This window comes from Balearica regulorum, chromosome 6 (assembly GCF_011004875.1).
Source record: "Balearica regulorum gibbericeps isolate bBalReg1 chromosome 6, bBalReg1.pri, whole genome shotgun sequence".
Taxonomy (NCBI): Eukaryota; Metazoa; Chordata; class Aves; order Gruiformes; family Gruidae; genus Balearica; species Balearica regulorum.
In genome coordinates this window covers 41,607,875-41,628,509 of record NC_046189.1, presented here as the reverse complement: position 1 = coordinate 41,628,509, position 20,635 = coordinate 41,607,875, and the positions used below count along the sequence as shown (strand labels likewise).

Here is a 20,635-nt window from a genome sequence, read left to right as displayed (position 1 = left end):
AACGTATTAATTCTGTAACCAGGAAATTGTGTTTTTTCCAGAGATCTTTTGCTTCCAAAAATATTCAGGACATCTCTGCATTAATGACATATGTTGTTGTTGTTGTTGTTGTTATTATTATTATTATTACCCTTGCTAACGTGTTTCATTCTTAGGATTCACATACCTTAGGTAAGCACGCAGTGCATCCGACTGGGTACCCAGGCTTGTCGGAAACCCCAGCAGGCAGGCAGCAGCTGCCGGGGCACATAAAGCACTCGGATGGAGAACGCTGGTGAAAGGAGGTGGACAAGCAGGGCTGGAGACCAGCATCTCCTCCCTCCAGATGCACAACCACATCGTAAATGTGGTGTACATTTCCACACCGTACCCCATCCCACACAGACATGGAGGGCAGCTCAGCCCCTGCCCCAACTGTCTGATTTTCAGTGAGCTGCCTCTCTCGGGGCCAGCCACGCGGATAAATGAAGCTGTGGGCGTCTCTACCGCCCAAATGTCCCTGAGTTCAATAAAACACTGGATTTTCTAGCCTTTATTTTACCCGCAACAGGGGAGATTCAATGCTATGCAAAACCTTTTATGCAAAGGCTCTCAAAAGAGAGCTGTAAATGGCTACTGCAGCATGTGCAAAGATACGGAAAATGCTTGTTTGAACATTGTCAGAAAATCCAGATCTCTGCTGCGAAAGGGTTAATGGCACCAGATGGTGACACACAGAGTGAGGTGCCGCTTTCCAGTACCGCCCCTTCATCACATTTCTGAGGAGAGGTTTGGGGCTCACCTGAGATACTTGTGTCAAACAACAAACAGCATGGCATCCTCGCCAAGCCCTGACTCTCAGACATTACCCTTCTCCAGGCTATCTTGAAGGCTGTCTATTTTTGATAGCTTCATCTCACATCACCAGGTTTCTGTGCTCGGGCTCCTCCTCCACCATGGTGCTCGGCCAGGCAGCGAGCCCAGGTAGCCCTCTCCTCCCAGGGGAAGCCCACCCTGCTCTTCAGCAGAGCCGGGGTTTCACCCGCAGAGCTGGAGGATTCTACAAATATCTCAGTGAGGATATTTTGGATGTAAATCTCATGACTTTCATCTTAGGTCTCCATCACACCTCCAGTGTCTCCAAAGGTGAGGACACGGCAATGCCCCTGCCACAATTAGCCATTAGAGGGCAACGAAGAACTTTGCAAGATGTCCCCAACCTCTTCCCTCAACATGCCTGTCCCCTCCACAACCCCTCATGGCACGCAGCTGGACAAAGAGGCCTGGAGTACACGCCAAGAGGGTGGCTAGCCCTGCCAGGGAATGGCATCCTCTTCCCTGCCTGGCTCCTGCCTCAACCCCGCTTGGCCCTCTCCAGGACGAGCAACAGGAAAATTGGTTTTGCTCTTTTTCTCCTCCTTGCACGCTAAGCTAGAGGTAGGGAGCAATCTCTCAGGACAGCTGTAACGCCTGGGTGACTTGCGAGAGTCACAGACAAAGGAACAGAAAATGGCACGTGGGATAAGTCCCCCACAGCCAGCCCAGCAACCCTCACAACGACTCGCTAGAATGGGCACAGTCCTACTCACAGGAGATCTCTTATTTCTGTATTTATGTTGTTGTTATTAGACTGGTAGCTTCCCACTTTCGTTAATCTCACTTCTGCAAAAGTGAAAATCCTTTCTGGGGTTGAACTCTCTCCCCTAATATTCTCGACATATTTCACAGACCAGGGTCTGCTTTACAGACTATTTAGAAAATATCCTTTCAGAGCAACCTCTGGGCCCTTTTTCCTTTCAGACATAAGTTGAAAACCAGCACAGGAAGGTCAGAAGAATTAATATCCTCACGCCGTTACATTAGTTTACATCCTCAGTCCTTCACTAAGCAAAAACAGGCGAAAAGGGCGTAACGAGTGATACCAATAGAAAACAGCAGTCAAAATTTGCATCCACACTAAAAAACATACATTCTGCACAAAATCTATTCCTGGAAGTACTTTTAGCCACGCACCATAATTACGTGGACAGACATAAATATTTCGCACCCCATCTGCTGTGCTGTGGTGCTTTTTCAGACACCTGCTTCACGCCGCTGTGATTCGGAGCGGCTGGCAAGCACCCGCCTGGGCTGCCAGGGCAGCCGGGGACCTGCCACAGATCACAGATCCGCAGTCCCTCACTGTCCTGCACGTCCCCTCGGAGGGCCAGACTCTGGAAGGGTGGCACACCGTCACCTCCCGTCCCCTTCGGGATCCTCACAGTGTCGGGCTCCACAGTGCTGGTTACAACAGTCCTGCGCTGCTGCTCTGCCTGCCCTCTCCAAGCGATGGGGAGCAGACTCATCCCAACCCGGGGGTGGACTCGGAGTTGTGCAAGGAGCTATTAAGATACTTGATTACTCCAGATTGCAAATTTCCTTTACTGCGTTTCCATCTGCTCATCCCTCCTGTCTTGCTGTAGAGTTTGGGAGTGAATCAGCAGCAGCTGCACATTGCAAAGGGTGGATCCGCTCCGAGGTGGGAGTTTGCACATGGAGGCTGTGATCTAACTGCTTCTGCCTGCCCCGCTGCCAACGCGGTGCAAAGAGAGCACGCAGACCCCAGCACAAAGCTCACCCTTCCATGTGCACGCTCTGAGCGTGCATGCTCTAAGCAAACATCCATGAAACAAATCACTTACAGTAGATTAAGCAATTTGTTCAGTGTCTCACTAAACTGAAACTTTAAATAGCTCAGTGCTTTAGGTTTTCCATATAGAAAACTCATGGTAAAAAGCAAGTAATCATTTATTCAGCTTTACTTTAAGGTATTGGATTTTATCAGAGGGTCCACCACTGTAAATAGCTAAATAGGAAAAGTCCCACAAATCTATTTATTAAGACGTTCCTGACCTCACAGCCCGACTGTACCTTCTGCCAAACTCTCATCCTTGTACCACTGTGTTTACATTTCAAGTAAACATTCTGCTTTCTCAGCCCTGGATCAATTACTTTCATTAGCAATTACTTTTGAAGTTTACGGTAAAATCTGATTTTGCTGTTGGCAAAATGCACATCCTACCTCTTGCATGCTTCACTTTCTCTAAATAATGCAGTTTCTGTCCGTTTGTCACAGTAGAGCCAACCTGTTAATTGTTCTATATTGCTGCCAAGTCTGCACGCCGTAGCAGAGCTCGAACACAAAAGATGCCTCAGCATATGGTGCTGCTTAATCTGGGGTTGTTGTTCAGCCTCTGGAGACGAAGCGGAGTTGAGGCTGCATCACCATTCGCCTCTCCCTGAAGGCGACAGCTACCGCCAACTGCGCTAAGTGCTCGTGATGTGGAAAGCCAAATAGTCACTGGATTAAGACCATTTGTTCCTAGTACAGAGGTCAAGACAGACCAAACTCAAAGCACTTGCTGAGAGGTGACTGCAGGTCGGTCCTTCAAGTCTGTGCCACGCAAAATGGGCAGCATCTTCACCGCCCAGGGCACAGGGGTGATGGTAACATTTTCAGGAAAGAAATACCGCTCTGTGGCAAAAAAGGGAATTATTACTGCAAGGCTTCTATGAGTCGTTGCCGATAATGGAGCATAAGGCCAAAGAGATGAGTGTTTGAAACTATTCAATACTTGTCCCCTGCAAGGTCCCTGTCTAAGCCCAGGGATGCTGCTGATGCAAGGCAGTTGGTGCTCTCAATGCGATGTCTGCCAAAAGCCCTTCAGACCTCCCTTACCTGGTCACAGATGAGCTCCCACTTCTTCTCGTTGTCATACTGCCGCAGCAGCCGGGCTTTGTCAGGCGGCAAGTTCATCGCATTCTGCGGAGAAAGAGAAAGCAAACGTGAGGGACCACAGAGGGCTCGGGCTCAGGCGGAGTCAGACATAAGCAAACCAAGGCAACGTGGCTGCAGTTGCTTTAATTGTTTCGTGTGAATTCCCGTTGACAGGGTTATTCAGAAACATTCCCTCCAAATGCCGTCTTTGGCCCCAAAAGCGCCAAAGGGCTGGGCTCGGTGCTGGGCCACGCTGGGATGCAGGAGGAGGTGAGTGACTGACGCTCAGGACCAGCCACCTCCGTCCGTAGGAGCGGCTGGGGCTTCCCAGTGCCACCACGGCATGCAGCCACCTCCCGCCCCAGATGGGTCCCTGTGGGACACCCCATCCCCTCCTCCCGTCGCCTGCCCCCCCGGGCACACTCAGAAGGGACACACGTACTCCGGTTGTGGGCTGGGGGCTGCAGAAGTACAGTTCTCTCCAAACAAGACCTTGAAATGCCATTTCATTTTATTTTGACAGCAGGACACTATTCAGGCTTTTAAACGTCACTGCATGCAACCTTATCTGGATAATACAGATCCTGAGGGAGGATTGCTGCTGCCCAGTGACGTCGTGCTACTCTCACACGTAAAGATAACGATCCCGAGAGTGAAGGACAACCTGCAGTCCCGAGCCAGAAGGCAGGGGTGAGGCAGCAAGTAGGTGATGCCTCTCGTTGCTGCCTCCTTTGATGTCAGTTCAGGTATCTTTCCACGGGCAGTTGGCTGGGGTAGGGCAGCACAGGCTGGCTACTCACTCCCCAGGCAGTCTTCCCAAGAGTTGTGTCTCTACGCGTGCAACATAACTGTCGTGCTCGCGCTCCCGGAGAACCCAGGAACGCCTCGAGAGTCTGGCAAACACCGCGTCTGGAGAGCCTCCCTATCAGCCCAGCAGCATGCAGCAAGGTGAAGTGGCGGAATGAAAATCCCACCAAGCACCTCTTGGTCTCAGCTCCAGTTCCCGGACCGGCAGAATTATCCCCAGTTACCCCGTCAGGAGCACGAGCCTCTGGCAGCCCATCCCGCAGCACGACTGGGATGGGAGCGAAGCACGGCCGGGCCCTACAGCACTGCACACCTCCCATGCCGCAGGCACTGCCCTTCCGCGTCTGATTTTACAAAGGCTGCGGGAGGCACAAAGAGAGGCCAGAACCAAAGGCTGTTAAATAATCCCGCAGCAAGCAGAAATCAATGAACTGGCATTCAGGTACCGAAGCACTCCGCTCTAGAAGCACGCATCTTCCCCACCCGTGCAACAGGCAGTTTTACAGATTTATTAAAGCAGGGTGTCCTCAGGAACACCCCTGGGCCTGTACTCTGCCACACCGGGCCCGCACAGCCTGGGGCCCAGACCTCCTCCATTTCCTCACACAAACCCTGTCCCAGGGAAGGGAGGAGGAGGGATGCCCATAGCCCAAGCTGCCACAGACACCAGAGGAGCAGCTGTTAGAATCAGCCCGGCCTGCTGATTCCCCAGTCTGCTCGTCCTGAACAGCACACTATAAAATCAAGATTTAAGTAAGTTCCCGGACAGGGACCGTGGGTGCCAAGGGCAATCCCCGTGCCACGGGGATGGCACGTACAGCACTGACCATGCTGACGGGCACCGCAACAACCGGGCGAGCTTTGGGGGATGAGGGGCTTTGAAGGAGAGCCGAGAAGTTAACTGGCAGCGGCTGGGCACCCATGGCAAAGCTCTCCAGCACCATTCCTGGCTGGCTGAGCGCTACATCCCTGTAACAAAGACAAGGCTTTCCTTTCTTGTATTCCAGCGCTTGGATATGACGCAGGATTACCTTCCCCTACAGCTCCCCAGGGTTTTCGTGCCTTGGTTGCCTTGCTAAGGCACAGGCCAGGCTGACTGTCGGCCTGCTCCCAGCCCAGCCCCGCTCAGCCCAGGCCTGGGGGAGGCAGGCGCAGGGCCGGGGCTGCTCCTGTCCCAGCTCCCTCATGGCCACAGTTTCAGATTTCCGTCTCCCTGGGTTTACTCGTGCAGCCCGGGCTGGAAACCAGGAGGGCTCGGGTGTGATCCAGGAGCAGATGTGGCATTCCTGCCCGTAGGCAGCGATAGCTGCGGGGAGCCAGGGCAGAAGAGCAGAGGCTGCTGCAGCCATCTGCCTTCCCCGCGCCTGGAGGGAGCAGCCCCGCATGAGGCTCGGTGCAGGGGTCCCCCTCGCCTGAGGGCATCCCTGCCGTGCTGGTGCGATTCACCCACCACCTCCCCTCTGCCGCCGTGCCCTGCCACCTCCCTGCCTGAAACATGGGGGCACAGGCAGGAACAGTGATGCATGCCCCAAACACCGTCCTTCCACGTCTTCAGTGTGACAGCAAATGCTCTCCTTACCAGGAATACCACGGACCCCAAGGGACCCCTCTGGTGCACTTGTACCTCCTGGTCCACGCAGAACCACCGAGGGAGGCCAGGACAGCGTGGGTCTTCGGTCAATCTCCCCATCTGCACACTGCAGATGTATTTGCAATCCCCCCACAAGACCTTCTCTCTCCCCATCCTGGCTGAAGAGTGTCACCCTCACCTGGGGATCCCCTCCACCACCCTGCTGCTGTGATGACTGCTCTTCCTAAAGCTTGTTTTCCATCAGATAACAAATACTCTTCCTTTTGCTCATCTGTGCTGTCATGTTGACAGTATTTATAGGCTGTGATCATATCTGCACTTGATTCTCCTCTCAGTCTCTCACCGTGTACCTTATCAGTTCTACTTATCATTTTAATGCACTTCTTGGTATTTTTCCTGGGGCTTCTTCAAGCACCATTCCTCACCTCTGAGGATGCAAACATATTTCATCGCTACGCTAAATCTCAGGTGTAGGAAAAGCTTCACTGTTTACCTGCAATACACTCCCTGTCAAACTCTGATCTTCTTATAGCTAATCAGCTTACCCAACCAGGCTGGTGCTTGGACAAGAAACCTGCCTGGAACCCTTTGCAGAGTTCAGTCATGGCAAGAGTTCAGCACGGATGAAAGCCTGAAACAGGGAAAACAAGACCCAGGCAGCAGGTTCTGGTGATCTCATTTTGCAATGAATTAAATCTGATCTCATTCTGCAACATGAACTCCACTCCACATCGTTTTGCTGCACACAACCATTTCATGTATTTCAACAATTACTGCAATTTACTTGATACCCCCTGTCCTGGTCCAACAGGTACAATTATTTATGAATACTTTGTGTGCAACCAGATTCAAATCCCTCCATGTAAGCAGTGGACGATTTGCACCTACTCACTTCTCAAGAAGAGATCTAAAGCAGTTTTGAAATCTGCTTGTGTGCAAGTCCATTGCCATGTTATGGACGGGACCCTCTGCCAAGGCAAACCCTGGCGGGTCACCCCAGCAGCCCCTCTAGCCCATTCCTTTGTCTCTGCTGGAGCAAACTGGGAAGAAAACTACTACTGCCGTCTGCTGCCCCTCTGGCCTCATCACCCACGCGGTAAGGAGAGAATGCACTTGGACCAGGAGAGAATGCACTTGGACCAGGAGGGAATGCTCTTGGACCAGGGCTTGTCACGCTGGCAGGGTCAATTTGACGTTAACTTTATGTTGTATACATAAATCAGAATGGCTTTCTTAGCAACTGGATCAAATTGCACTCATTTACTGAAAACTACCGCAAGACGCTCTCACTCACAACCTGAGCTCTCTGCTTGTCGTGCAGGTTTAGTCCCCTCTCCCAATCCATGAGACATCTGCTGAATCAGGTGTCCTGGTGCCCTGGAGCTCCCCATCCTTCGGCTTGGCTCTCCTGCCGCCTCCAGGCCGGTGCCGCAGCAGGCCTGACCCTCAACGTACACCTTCACCAAGGCTGTCAGTGGCTGTACCAACCAACCCTTGCTTCTTTGTACAAAATAATGCAAGTGTAGATCATACCTTCCCTAATGCCTCGGCTAACGGTGTTCTTCAGCTGGTCCTACTGTTAACAACTGATCCCTGCTGGAAAACTAGTTTCTAAACCGTTATATTTTTATTTAAATGGGAAGCAATATATTTTCTTTATGTTTATGCATGGCACTATACCAATTGGCTTTCTGAAATCCAAGTGTGCTATATCTAATTGCATAACCTTTAGCTGTTGCATCAGTAACTGTGGCAAAGGCAGCTACTGAATTGGCTGGCTTGATCTTCCTGGTTGCAATAGTTTTGACTCTAGTCATAACTAACCAGATGCAGTAGTCTGGATTTCTCGTTCTCTGTGGATCTGTGAAATGACTCACAAATGTCTCCTGGCCACTTCCAGCCCTTATGACTATGGGCTTCACACATACCAGTATTTTTTAGTTAACTACAGGTCTATGACCTGTGGTTTTTTCTTTCCATCTTCACCCTAATTAGAGCTCATGCTCTGAAGGCTTTTGATAGCACAGCTATTCCACTCCTGAGACAATCTAAATCCCAGAAGGGATGGTCCCACTCTCTCTCTCCTCTCCTGCCTGTGTCCCCACCCAGGTTGTCCCTTACCATCCACCAGCACTTACGCAGCTGGAAGCCCTTTGCCAGCAGAGCAGACTTCCATCAGCTCAGGAAGAACTGCACCTTTATACCGGATACCCATCTTCCGTTAGGATCCCACCTTGGGTCATAAAAGACCATTTCTTTTAGTGGCAACAGCAGTTGAAGCAGCCCCCTGTCTTGTACCCCACTGCTCTGCATCCTCATCCTCATCCCCATCCCTGGCTGGCCCCGCGCACAGGCCTGCACGGCTCATACTGAACGCAATTCGGATTAAAAATAATCATTTCTGGTCAAGCTGGTTTTAATTCAAGTCAGTGCCCTGAGTCTGACAAGCTGCATGGTGGCACAAGCTGGGAGGCTGACGGGGCCATGCCACATCTCCCGTGCCGGTCCGTGTAGTAGCCATGGTACAACCTCCCTGTGCTTGGGACTTTGCCTCTCGCACGCTGTCACCACCCTGGGTCACATCGGTCCTGGCCGAGCACCTGCGCCCAGGTGAGCTCTGCAGCGCTGCTCCACTCCCTCCTTCCGCAGATTCACTGCCTTAGGAAATTAGTCCCACCTGCCTCACCATACCGCACGTTTCCACTACGTCACACCACTTCTAGGACTGAAGAGAGGAAAAAAAAGCAAGCCTGTAGCACGTCATCCTGCCTGAATGTCTGCGAGGCAACAGGAAATCAGTGCACACTGCTGCTTTACAGCCTCCCAGTGAGGTTTCCGACTCCTCAGAAACACCTAAAAACACAAATCTGGAGCACTGCACTCAAAAGTAACTGCAGCTAGACCCTACACGGCATCGTGCTGTCTGCAAGGGCCCGTTTCCAATCATATTTTGGCTCCAGAAACACATAACTTCTCTTTTTCCCCACAAATTCCAAAGTTATTCATGTCTACTGCTACGTGCCAAACAATATAGGTAAGGTTTCCATTCCGTTTGCTCTGGGTTGGCATTATAAAGCTAGAACTTAAATTAATCACAGTAGCAGATGGAAAACTGGGGGAAATACTAGCAGACCTACAAAATATTAAATTGCCTAAGAGTTAAAAATAAAACCAACAGCACATCAAGGAAATATATGTATTTTTAACCTATGAAACAAAGTCCAGCTCTGTCCAAACTGGCAGCCCCGACAGCGTCTCCGAAGCACGGGGCCAGATGACTCGGTAACAGCACCGTGTACCAGGACGCATCGAGATTTAGCCTCATCCCGAGGAGATGACTTCACCCGTCTCAGTGTGACAGCGAGAGCAGCGGTCCAGCACAGGGCAGGAAAACATCGTTTCCCACGCAGCAGTGTTATCTTCTGGCTGCAAGCAGCCATTGGAAAGCAGGACGCTAGTGCAGGTATCTCAGCTTTGCACTTCACATACTACCCCCCAAAAAGAGAAGAGTGATGGTAAACACAGCTTTGTCGCTGAGAGCCGAACTCCTCCGTAACTCAAGGTAAAAGCTGTGGGTTGCGCTTAGCTGTACTGTTCAAAACCAACCAAATTTTGTGCAGTCTGCTACGACCGGCTGGCTTATTGTAACCTTCCTACCTCTGTCCTCCAGAAGTCTCCACAGAAAAGCAGATTCAAATTAGGTTTTGAGGCAACAGAGCATCTGACTTCACTACAGAAACTGTGTAGCTTCCATTTCCATTTTTTCGGCATTAAAGTCTCTTTTTGTAGACTGATTTGCAAAAGTTGGGCACCACCATGACGGTGCTCAGCTTTGCCCTTGGCCTTGACCCTGGCCCTTGGGGATCCACACGCCATCCTCTTCCAAGGAAAAGGGGGGCACCAGCTCAACCCACAGCGTCGCGGGTGGCCACGGGGCAGAGCGCTCCCGCAGCACCACGTGTTATCAGCATTATCCAGAGAATATAATAGTAGCCCACGTGCTGCACAGGGATAAAGCCCCTAGCTGGCTGAGTTTATTCATGTTACAGAAATATCAAAACGTTCAGCAGCATTTGTGGTTTCGCTAAGGAAAGGACAGGCACATCACTACAGGTCTGAACTGCAGACCAGGTCACCAACTGCATCAGCACAGCATGCGAGAAGCTGGTGGTGGGATGACTGAGCTGTATTTTTCCTAACTTATTCCTCATTTTACTGAGAATTAATAGCCTCAATGTTTTGGAAAACAAGTGTAGCAGCCACTTGACTGACTCAAAAGCATAAGCATTGCTAATTAATAGCATTAAGCTATTGCTCTTTCTTATTAATCTTATCATCTTTAAGTCTAAACCCCTTTTATTTATGAATCACGACATTAATGTGCTAGCAACAAATACAGCAGAGTCCTCCTGATCCATTTGTTCCTGTGCACGGCCCTGCATGCGTTAGTACCACAAGTGGAGCACGTGTACGCCTAAACCATGAGATGTTTCCCCCAGCCTACTGCTATCAGCTGGATGGGGATGGGAAAAGCCAGCCCTGCATCACTCCAGGCGTCAGTACGGCAGCACAGCTCAGCCGGCAAGGCAAGATGAGGCGAGTCAGCCAATGCTTCAAACTTCAGAGCTGGAGGAAGGCAAAATGTAAAATCTAAGATGTGGCAGAGTAGCTTGTATACCCAAATCTTAATTCCCAGCTCGCTTTCTCCTCCTGTGCTTCCTCTGATTGGGATTATTCCTGATGTGCACTACCTCCAGAGAGACAGAAAAACAAACCTGGGTAGATTTTGGCTTCAAAACAGCATTGATGAAAAAGAATAGGGCTTTAACAATAATATAATATTCTTGGCCCTTGTAAATTAGATTCAGATTTACATACCGACATCAAAGCTCTGCTCATTACTCCAGAAATTGCAAACTCCAAGGACCCCCTATGCTCACCTGGAATTTCCCAATCTGAGCTTATTCTCTGGCTCATCAGTTAAACTTCTCAATTCCTCGCAGAGTTTCGTAACAGCCACATCTATTGCATTTGGCCTCCAGCTCTCCTGGGTTTATCTCCACTGTCTCCACCGTGATGAGCTGCAATCTTCATTTTTTCTGCATTACAGTCAGGGCTGGTTTAAGGCACAGCCTGAACTATTTTAAGTTTTTATTAATATCTAGTGAGTTCTTACAAAGTAAATCCAAAATTGGTTCATAAGTCAAGTCCATACCTCCCACCTTTGTAAAACTGAGAAAGAGCAGCCCCCTTCCCTGGCTAGAGCAGGCCTGAGAAGGAAACGCCGGGTCCTGAGTGGATCCAGGTTTACTTCTTGGCACTCTGAGGTGCCTACATCTTCCCAGAAACCAGGATCCAAAAGTAACCAAATTCCAAAAATAATAAAAAGAACGGGAAGCAACATACACACAGTTCAGATCTGTTCATGTATATTCATGAAGATATTGACATTGTCACCCTCCGTTGTCAGATACATATGATTCCTGAGTTTGAAAATGTTCCTTCACATTTTCTAAATTTAGTCAGTGTGAGAAGAAACCAGTTTATAATGGTACAAAGAGACAAACTCTTTACTGAACAGAGGATGCACAGGCAGCAGCAGCAAGCCAGGGTTTTGTACACATCCTTCAAGGCTTGAGCGATGAAGGATGGCTTGTGCCCATGCAGCTCTCATCCTCTGCTGGGATAACCAACTCCAGAGGAGACACCAGCTGCTCCATGTTGACTCGGGGACATGAGGTCGTCACAAGCGAGACCTCCTTACTCATCCCACTCACTTAAGTTACTTCTAATCTGAGGTCTACTAAAGGTCTACAACATCTAAAGCCTCAGTGTGGCATTTTTCATCTCAAAACACTTCTCAAACAAACACAGACCACCCAACACTGCAATGCAGGAGGCTGGTGGCAATCGGGTCTGTTTAGCCTGGGGTAAATCTCCGTTAAGAACTAGACCCCAGCCCCAAACTCACCTCGCTTGCTGTCGCTGGAGAAGGGCAACTCGCAGCACTGCCGCACCACGTTGCCCAGGAGGAAAACAACCCCCTCACCCCACCCCTCACTTTGCCCCTAACCCTGACCTTTTCTGCATAAGAAAGAAAGAAGAAAGTCTACTGCTAACTTCTATAGCTGCCTACTAAAACAACCCTCAATATTTTGGTACAGTATTAAAATTTAATTCCAGGACCTGGCCCATAAAAGAGCCCTTAATATTCTTCTTTGCAATTTTCTGTGCTACTTAACTTCTCAGTCCTGCTATGGTGTGTTTATTTAGGAAAGCTAGAGGCAAGTGAAGCAATCTCAAAGTTCGTTGACTTTATGAGGAATCCAAGCTAAGCTAAAATTAAATGTACTTATTGTTCTAATCCTTTTTTTCTTTTTTCTTCTTTTTTTTTTTTTTTATTAAGCTGGTCTTTGATCTAAAAATACCGATGCTCTCACTGCACGAGTCCTTTCTCCTTCTAAACACACCCTGGCTCTGCAGGGAGCAGGATCAGACTTGCCAGCACGAGGTGACTTGCCGAGGGCTGCAGCGTCCCTGCTCAGAGGACACGGTGGGCATCACGGCCCGGGGCTGTGGTGGGGACACTTGCCTGGAGCTCATCCTCAGAAACAGGACTGGAAAAAACCAAGGCAAATTCTTTAGCTCTGGGTCCGTGATTCCCCAGGTACGTCTCAGTGGGCCTGACGAGGTCGTCCAGTAACGTCTACTTTACACATTGAAGGGGAAAGCTGGGATCTGGAAAAGTGCTATGAGAACCTGCAGTTCCCCAGCAGACAAGAAAGGACTAAACCATCCAGAAATCCAGCGGCTGGGAAGGGTAAATACTTCTTGGGAGGTCCGTCACCTCCTGGGTGTTTACAGACCAGCGGCCCCGCTAGCAGCAGTTCTGCTGGCAGCACATCAGCCCTGAATGCTGACGGAGCACGGCCCGGAGATGGTCCCAGCGACAGAGCTGAGGGGTCCCTGCCCCACGCAGTGGTGGACAACATCTGCGTGCCAGGCTGACACTCAGACGCCACGAAGCTTATTTCAATGCCGCTGTTTTACCAAGATCGCGGTTCTCCACGACTTCCCTGAGCCCCTCCATGTCTGGCCGCACTCATCACCCCTCCTCTGAGCTTCCACATGCTCCCGCTCTTCGCTTCGCTTCTCTGCTTTATCAGCATTATCGTTCACAGGTTTATAATAAATTAGCATTTAACTTCAAAGCTCTTCACAGAGGTTAATCCCCACACATATAAATACTGGCACGGGCATTGTACCGATGAAAGCACCAACTCAGAGACGTTTAAAACTGCTGTGCGTGACGCTGCAGGTGCCAGCGGGAATCCTGGCATTTCCCCCCGCCACTCCGGGCTCGTCCCCACGCAGACACAGCCACAGCCATGTCCTGGGTCAAACCCCCTCCGCCTCCGCGTGGGAGCACCCCACGAGCGGGGTGTCGCTGGGCTGTCACAACGTGCCTGACACCGCTGCTGAAATTTCATCTGGGAAATCTCTCCAAGGTTTTGGTGGCCAAGGACGGCTGCTGCTACCACAGAGCTGTTTGTTCCTTTCAAAAATTCAGACTCAGCCTAATACGTCTCACATTTTGGAAAAGCTGAAACCTCATTAATTCACCACTGAAAAATAGTTTCATGCTACAAAAGCTTCAAAGCCCAACTCACCACTGACTCACCCGGCCTGGAAGATTGCTCCAAGCAAGCCCCGCGGCTTTACTAAATAATTCAAAGGCACTTGCTACTGATAAGGCAAACCACAAAATCCAAAATTTAAGCCATTTTAGTGAAATGCCTGAGAAAGTGTCTTCCAAAGAACCAAAATACATATGCCAAAGGCTGTGCTTGGACTGGCACAGATCGTGGTCACTCTGCACGATCCAGCCGCTCAGGGAGAGAGGTGCCCTCGCCGCAGGGCAGCCGACCATGGCACCAGGCACTCACCCGGCTGCAGGACACTGCAGGACAGGGAAACGAGGGAAGACATACAGACAAGGGTTTTCAGCGATTTTTACATCTTGTCCAATCCTGCGCTGGCATGCAGCAGTACAGACAGAAGGGCGGAGGCTGAGCATCCCAACGATTATCCCAAATATGCCGATGGGTTTCAGTTATTCTCTTAAACTTTTATCCAGATCTTGTTGGGAAAAAAGCTTTACTGTAAATCAGAGGATCCCATCCCCTTGTGACATGGTTCACTACAAGCCCTATGGAAATAAGAGCAAATGTTGCAGAGCTACCTGTGTAACTGAACTGCTGTTCATCAATCACCGTTGAACAGAAAAATTAGAATAAAGGGCAGCGGCACCTATCAGCGGCTGCCAAAACCCATCTGCCATCTGTGCACGCAAGGCGACTGCGGAATCTCGGCATAAAAGCAGCTGCAAAGAACAGTCTGTTCAAAGACCACGTTCTTTCCAAAGGTGTAAATCTCATCTGCGAAATAAAGTGCTGCTACGTAACGGCCCCTTGGCTTCCAGAGGTGGAGTCAGCCCCGAGCACCCCGCAGGAAAAGCTGCGGGGGCGAGGGGATGCCTTGGGGCAGGAGCCAACCCCCATGACCGGCCAGCAAGGCAACAAAGCGAGAAGGATGCAGGATGCTACCCGCACGCATCCTGCACACTCTGGAGCACCGGTTTATATTACATCCCTGAGGACGAGAGAAGTGGTTTGCAGAGGGTGGGTGTAAGGCAATACCGACCTCCCCTCCTGCACGCAGGCCTCCTGCCTTCCCCACCACCTACGGCAATGACCTGCTCTCTCACAGGCTCCAAAGCCAACCTTCTTGGGGAAAAGTGGAAAATCTCCCCCGTGAAAGCCCGGGAAAGCAGCAGTCCTGCTTTTTTCAGCGGAGATGGGTTCAACGGCAAACCCCACGCTGCCCGGCGGGGGGGAACACTGTCCCCACACGTTCCAAGGCAAGCTGCTGCCCAGAAACTCCTCAACTTAGTACTGGGCCTGCACTAAAGACATCTGGCAAAAATACACTCCAGCATCACTGAAGATTCTTCCCGGAAAAAATACAGTGGAAGTTGCACTTTGGAGTTAGATGACAAAACTAAGAAAAAGTGGGGTTTGTGTTATCACGTGAACTTTCTTTTCCCTCTATTGCTCTTGTAATATCACTCTACTGAACGCCCATACAGGAAGGAAAAACATAGATATTTCTGCCAGGAATCCACAAGAATGTTTCTAAAACACAAAAGAGCTTTTATTTTTCACATTAGTGTACATTAAGTGAAAAAGAAAGCACTCTTTCTCACCCTACCATTTTAAGAATACGTATCACACTGAAGATCGTAATTGCACGGCCAGATTCGCACGGTAGCACAACTAACAGAGCCTGAATTCAGTGAAAGCTCAAACAGTGTCATATATATAACTGCTTTTCCCCGCATACACACATGCATAAAAATACGTGTAATTTTATTCAGAGTGCAACAGAGAGGCTGTTTGCCTGTCCCAGCGCATCCTTCTGCTCCTGCTTAAGTTGATAAACACTTAAAACAGACAATGAATAATAAAAGCAAATAAAACCCACACGGCCACCGCGTGTGGACACAGTCCTAGGACACAGAGGAAAGTGTGTAGGCTGGCAGCTGCCCTGATTGATGTTGGTCTAGAAACAAAATCTTCATTTGAATAATATTAAGGGCCCGAATAAACCAAGAAAAATAAATGAACTCAGGGATAAAAAGCCTGGCCTCCGTCCCGGTCCCAAGTTTTACGTCTCCGACGGATGTCAGCACGAGCCCTCCTTGCAAAACCACATCTCAGACAAAACTTCTCTGCTTCTGAAGCAGACGTGAACTCACTGACCAGGTGCTCCGAGGTCACTTCGGCAAAAGAAGCCTTCAGTGCCTATTTTTCATCTTCCCTGTAAGAGCTGAGCTCTCCTCCTGCCCCGGAGTCCTCCCGTACTGCCAGCGAGTGTGGGGCTCTGCGGCTTCACACTGCCCAGAAGGGAGTAGAGAAGTGACAAGCACTTCTTAAAAACTGCAAATTATTTACATCCCTCTCTTCTGCGCTCAGGTACCTGATGAACAATGAAAGGAATTTACCTGAAAGTTTGTTACAGGCAGAAATGTAAACACAAAAAAGGGCTCTCATACGCCAAGCTTCAATCCCAAGGGAATTTTTAAAGGCAAGTTACAAACTTTGGTTTATATTGGAACTACGTACAGGTCTAACTGCTGCAGGCACCGCCGCAACCCAAGAGGAGAGGTGCACGGGAAGCCAAAATAAACCACAAACGTGTGACTTTCTAGCCATAATGAGAACTACTTCTTACAGCAAGACTGCTTTGTCTTTTCCTCCGTTATACCTGACCCCAAGGCTCCCTTACACTATGTCTGCTTGGGCTGACAGTAACAGAGTCAGTAGCGATGCACGGCACGCAAGCACGCACATATACGCATGCACGTTACATGACTAATTTGAAGTGCCTAAAAGTTAGGCGTCTTCAAACTACCAGCCCTGATATTTGCTGTTCCACCAGTCACATCTTCATGTAACCTTCGTGAAGTTTTTTTTTTTCCATTGCCATTCGGTGTTCAAGTGTCAGGCTCCGAGTATTTGCCAAGTATGAGGCGTGGGGATTTGACAGAACAATCACACCTGGCCGCTGAGCAAACACCTCTGTCTTTGCTCCCTCCCTTTGTTCCCCTCCTAGAAAACCCATCCGTGGTGGGCACCGCCTGCCCTTGCCGTGTCCTAATCCCGAACGTGCCCACGTGTCTCGCCTGGGCAGCCCTAGCCGGCGAGCTCCCGCTGCCTCCTCCTCATCCTCCCTGCTCGAGACGGACATTTTACAGCACTACAGATGCCAAACTGAACAACACATTAGTGTTTACGTAGCGCAGGCCCTGCCAGACAACTTGGCATGAAATATAAATGAAGAGTTGCTGCAAGCGGGGAAATGGCCTCAAGCGCTGCGCACAGGTTTGCCGAAACACCGACCTGCTGCGTGCGGCTCCTTGCACGAGGGCACAGGCAACGCTGTCCTAATGCAACCATAACACTGCACGTGTCCTGCAAAAATATTCCCCTGCCTCTCGCAGAACCAGAATTCACTGTCGTGACCCAGTCACAGCACGTTGTTTTGTACTAAACCGACCGAAGGTGCACTGGGAACTCAGACACGTGCATTACATCATTTTTTCTACAAGTATTTTTTGCCACACTAACAGCTCCCGTAGCAGGCAAGCAGAGTTCACATAGTGACCCAAGATGCCACGAAGCCACCGGCTCTTTGGTTACGTAAGTGAATTTTCACAAGCGTAAACTTGCCTCGCTCATCCCGCGTGGGTTTTAACCCGAAGCCTCAGGATGCTCAGCTCTGCTCTTCTCAGTGTCAGCAGCGTTAAGGACCAGTGTGGACACAGCTGCCCCCCCACCCCACCCCAGCAGTGCTCATTTGTTCTCCTTCCTGAAATCTGGGACCAAAGACGGGCAGTGTGGCACGCTGAGCTGGCCGTACTGTACCGAGAGGGTCGCAGCCTTACGGAAACCCTGCTGAGCTCCCAGGTGCGGGACAAACCCCCCCTCAGAAAAGCTCCGCTTTGGGAAACATCCTTTGGTTATTCTTTAAAGCGTTTTAACTGCAGCCATCCCAAAACTGATCCTAAAGGTAGATGCTAGACCAATAAATGTTTGAACAGTCCCATAAAAGCTTCTACTAGGTTACTTTTTCCAAATAAAGCCCTAACCACATTTTCTGGGCTCCTGCTTATGATCAGCACGCTGAAGTTTCCAGCGCGCACCAGAGTCACTGACACTTCATGAACCTCAGCTTTCCTTGCATGGTTTCTAATTCACTTCTAATAAACTTTCACAGTAAGTCATCAAGTCGTCTATGATACACATTACCTAATGCCATGCTCAGACATGACCCGAATAACGTGTTGTTAATGCAGAGACTTGTGCGCTACAGTTAACTCGTTTAAAACGCGTATGTTGGAAAATGATGAGGCAATTCTGGATGCTATTTTTAATCTCTGTAAGAAGATTAATACCAAATTTCTGGAAACTTCTCGTCTGCACCACAACATGGATACCTATACGCAGAAATACAGAGCTAGGTACAAATAGCTAAAAGTGCTTTGTGTATTCAGCCAGGGCTTAACTCTGTGCAGGTGCTGTACACATATTAAATCCACGGCACACCCACTGCAATGGATAGTTTTCTTTTTTTGTTTTTCTGTTCTTAGCTGCGCTCCTTACTGCAGGACAAATGTTATCATCCGATTCCTCATCGATACGGTGTGCCAGGACACAAGGAGAAAAGTCACTGCCCCACGGGCTGCTCCACCGCGCCGGCTGGCGGATTCCTCTCTAGCTCCAGTCATGCTCCCAGGGTCGTCTTTATTACCGATTCCCACAGGATTCCTCACCTGATGACAACACGTGTTATCATCACACACAATGGCCTCTGTTTATCCACAAATATGTTTCTAATTTAATCTTTTCATCTCAGAGATACTTCACCTGCTCACCCTCCAAGATATCCACCTCGTGATTTTCCCTGTGCATGAAGACTGTAAACAGAGGAAACTTTTATTTCATCAAAAATCCCTTTGATTAATGTTTATAAACTATAGAGCAACCAGAAACGGGACAGAACTGCAACGCTGCACGCTTACATGTCCTGCCCGGAGCACACCAAGGATGCTGCCAAGGGCAGGATTCAATTGCCTAACTACCGGTGTGTCTCTGGCAATGCCTGTTAGGGACATCCTGGAGTTCCCCAGCACAGGGTCGGCAGGCGGGAAACAGACTCCCTGTGCACCCGTGGAGCAGGAGCCGGAAGCCAAGCAGGTTACCCACAGTGCTTAAAAAGACATTTAGATGACCAAACCTCTGAATTGTCCTAAAACCCCTCCCTCACTGCCAAAGAGATGGAGAAAATCCACAGGTGTTCACAAAATTCAGGTCATACTGACATTAGAATACATACCCATTTTAGCATTGTCTAGCTTATGCTCTGCAAGCTGCCTCCTACTTGACCATGAACATCTCTCCCTGAGTTAATCACAATACTTCCCATTTAACCAGGGAAGAAGCTGTAAAGCCTACGCTCCGATCCAAAGCACACGGACTCAGCAATCCTTCCCGCTGCTGCAGCGCAGGAGCACAGGGCGGCAGCCCAGCTGGTGCAAGCCCTCGGTGCAGAGCTCAGCGCTCGGCGAAGGCCAGCACCTACCACCCGAGCCGTGGTACAAACTAACCACCTTCCCTTCGCGAGGATGGGAGCCATAGGTGAGCCTTGTCTGGGCTCCCTACAGCACGTGGCAACGTTACCAGCTCCCGACGTCACCTGGAAAAGCTCTTTCCCTGCAAGCTCCAGCAAGCACCACAGCTCTGCTCCTCCAGGCACCGGCTCCGGCAACAGGAGAGCATCAGTTCACACCGGCTCAAAATCCGACCCACTGCATTGTAAGCCCTTCATGCTTTGTCATTGCGGTGAAAAACTAAATCAGGTTAACAGCGAGCAGGAGGCGGTTGCACAACCATCCAGACAGGACATCCTGGGAGAACCAGACTGGGTTTCCTGGGAAATACTCTCATGCAAACAGCGAATATCTCACCTCTATGTAAGAAAGCTCAAAGCACACAGCTCTCCCAGGCCCCTCCTATAATTCTCTTTTGATGACCTTGACACTGTAAATATCAACAAAGGAAGAGGGGAGAAGGAAAAAAAAGGAGGCTAAGTTATCTAATGCCTTTCCAGAAGGCTCTGCTGCTCTTTAAGAGCCCCAAATTAAGCGATAATGCTCTTCTGATTAGCCCCATTAACAAGAGAAGGCCGTTGGCAGAGGTTTTTAGGTGTCTCTAAACCTGAGGACGGGAAGGAAGGAAGGAGGAGGGCGACGGGCTGCTCCATGCCTGCCCACCCTCGCTGCTCCCCAGCCCAGGGAGGGCAGCTGCCTCCTGACCACTTGCTGAAGTGCCGCCCTGCTAGGCTGGCTCAGGAAACTGCCGGAAAACCAAAAGCACTGCCCGTTTCCTTTATACGAGGGTTTGGATTTATTCAAGCAGTGACCATACCAATAGGTGAACCCTCGCAACTTCAACGGGGTGCAGCAGGAGCTGCCAGAGCAGGGCAAAGCAGAACGCCTGTGGGGTTTTACTGATGTGTACGGGCACAGATCTTCATGGGCAACATCTTCAGATGCTGCTTGACAGCAAGTAACACCCCGTTACCTTGCCTAATTCAGACTTCTCCTTTAGGACTGGGCCTTAGTTCAGCAGTGCCCCTCATCAGAGAGGGGTCACAGACCTGCACGCTGTGCAAACGGGCTTCGATTTTACTGCCAAGGTATCTGCATTACTGCTTTTTGCAAAAGGGATCTGGGGAGCTGCAGGTTCTCCCCCATCCCCTATGCAATACACGGCCCCGCACACAGACTCAACAAAACCTTTACTCCTAGAAAAACAACTTCCATCTTTTTAGCAGATCTCCTCACCTGCCGCTTCTGTGCAGCATTCACACAGCTGCCA

The 20,635-nt window shown here is 50.0% G+C and overlaps 1 protein-coding gene across 5 annotated transcripts in view; it reads right to left on the bottom strand.

Annotated features, from left to right (window-relative positions):
- Positions 1 to 20,635, bottom strand: part of FMNL2 (formin like 2) — a 148,048-nt gene that overhangs the window by 65,572 nt on the left and 61,841 nt on the right. For all 5 annotated transcript variants that reach the window (XM_075757369.1, XM_075757367.1, XM_075757370.1 and 2 more), the window contains exon 2: positions 3,698 to 3,781. In XM_075757369.1, the coding sequence (XP_075613484.1) occupies positions 3,698 to 3,781 (84 nt within the window). The remainder of the gene's footprint in view (positions 1 to 3,697; positions 3,782 to 20,635) is intronic.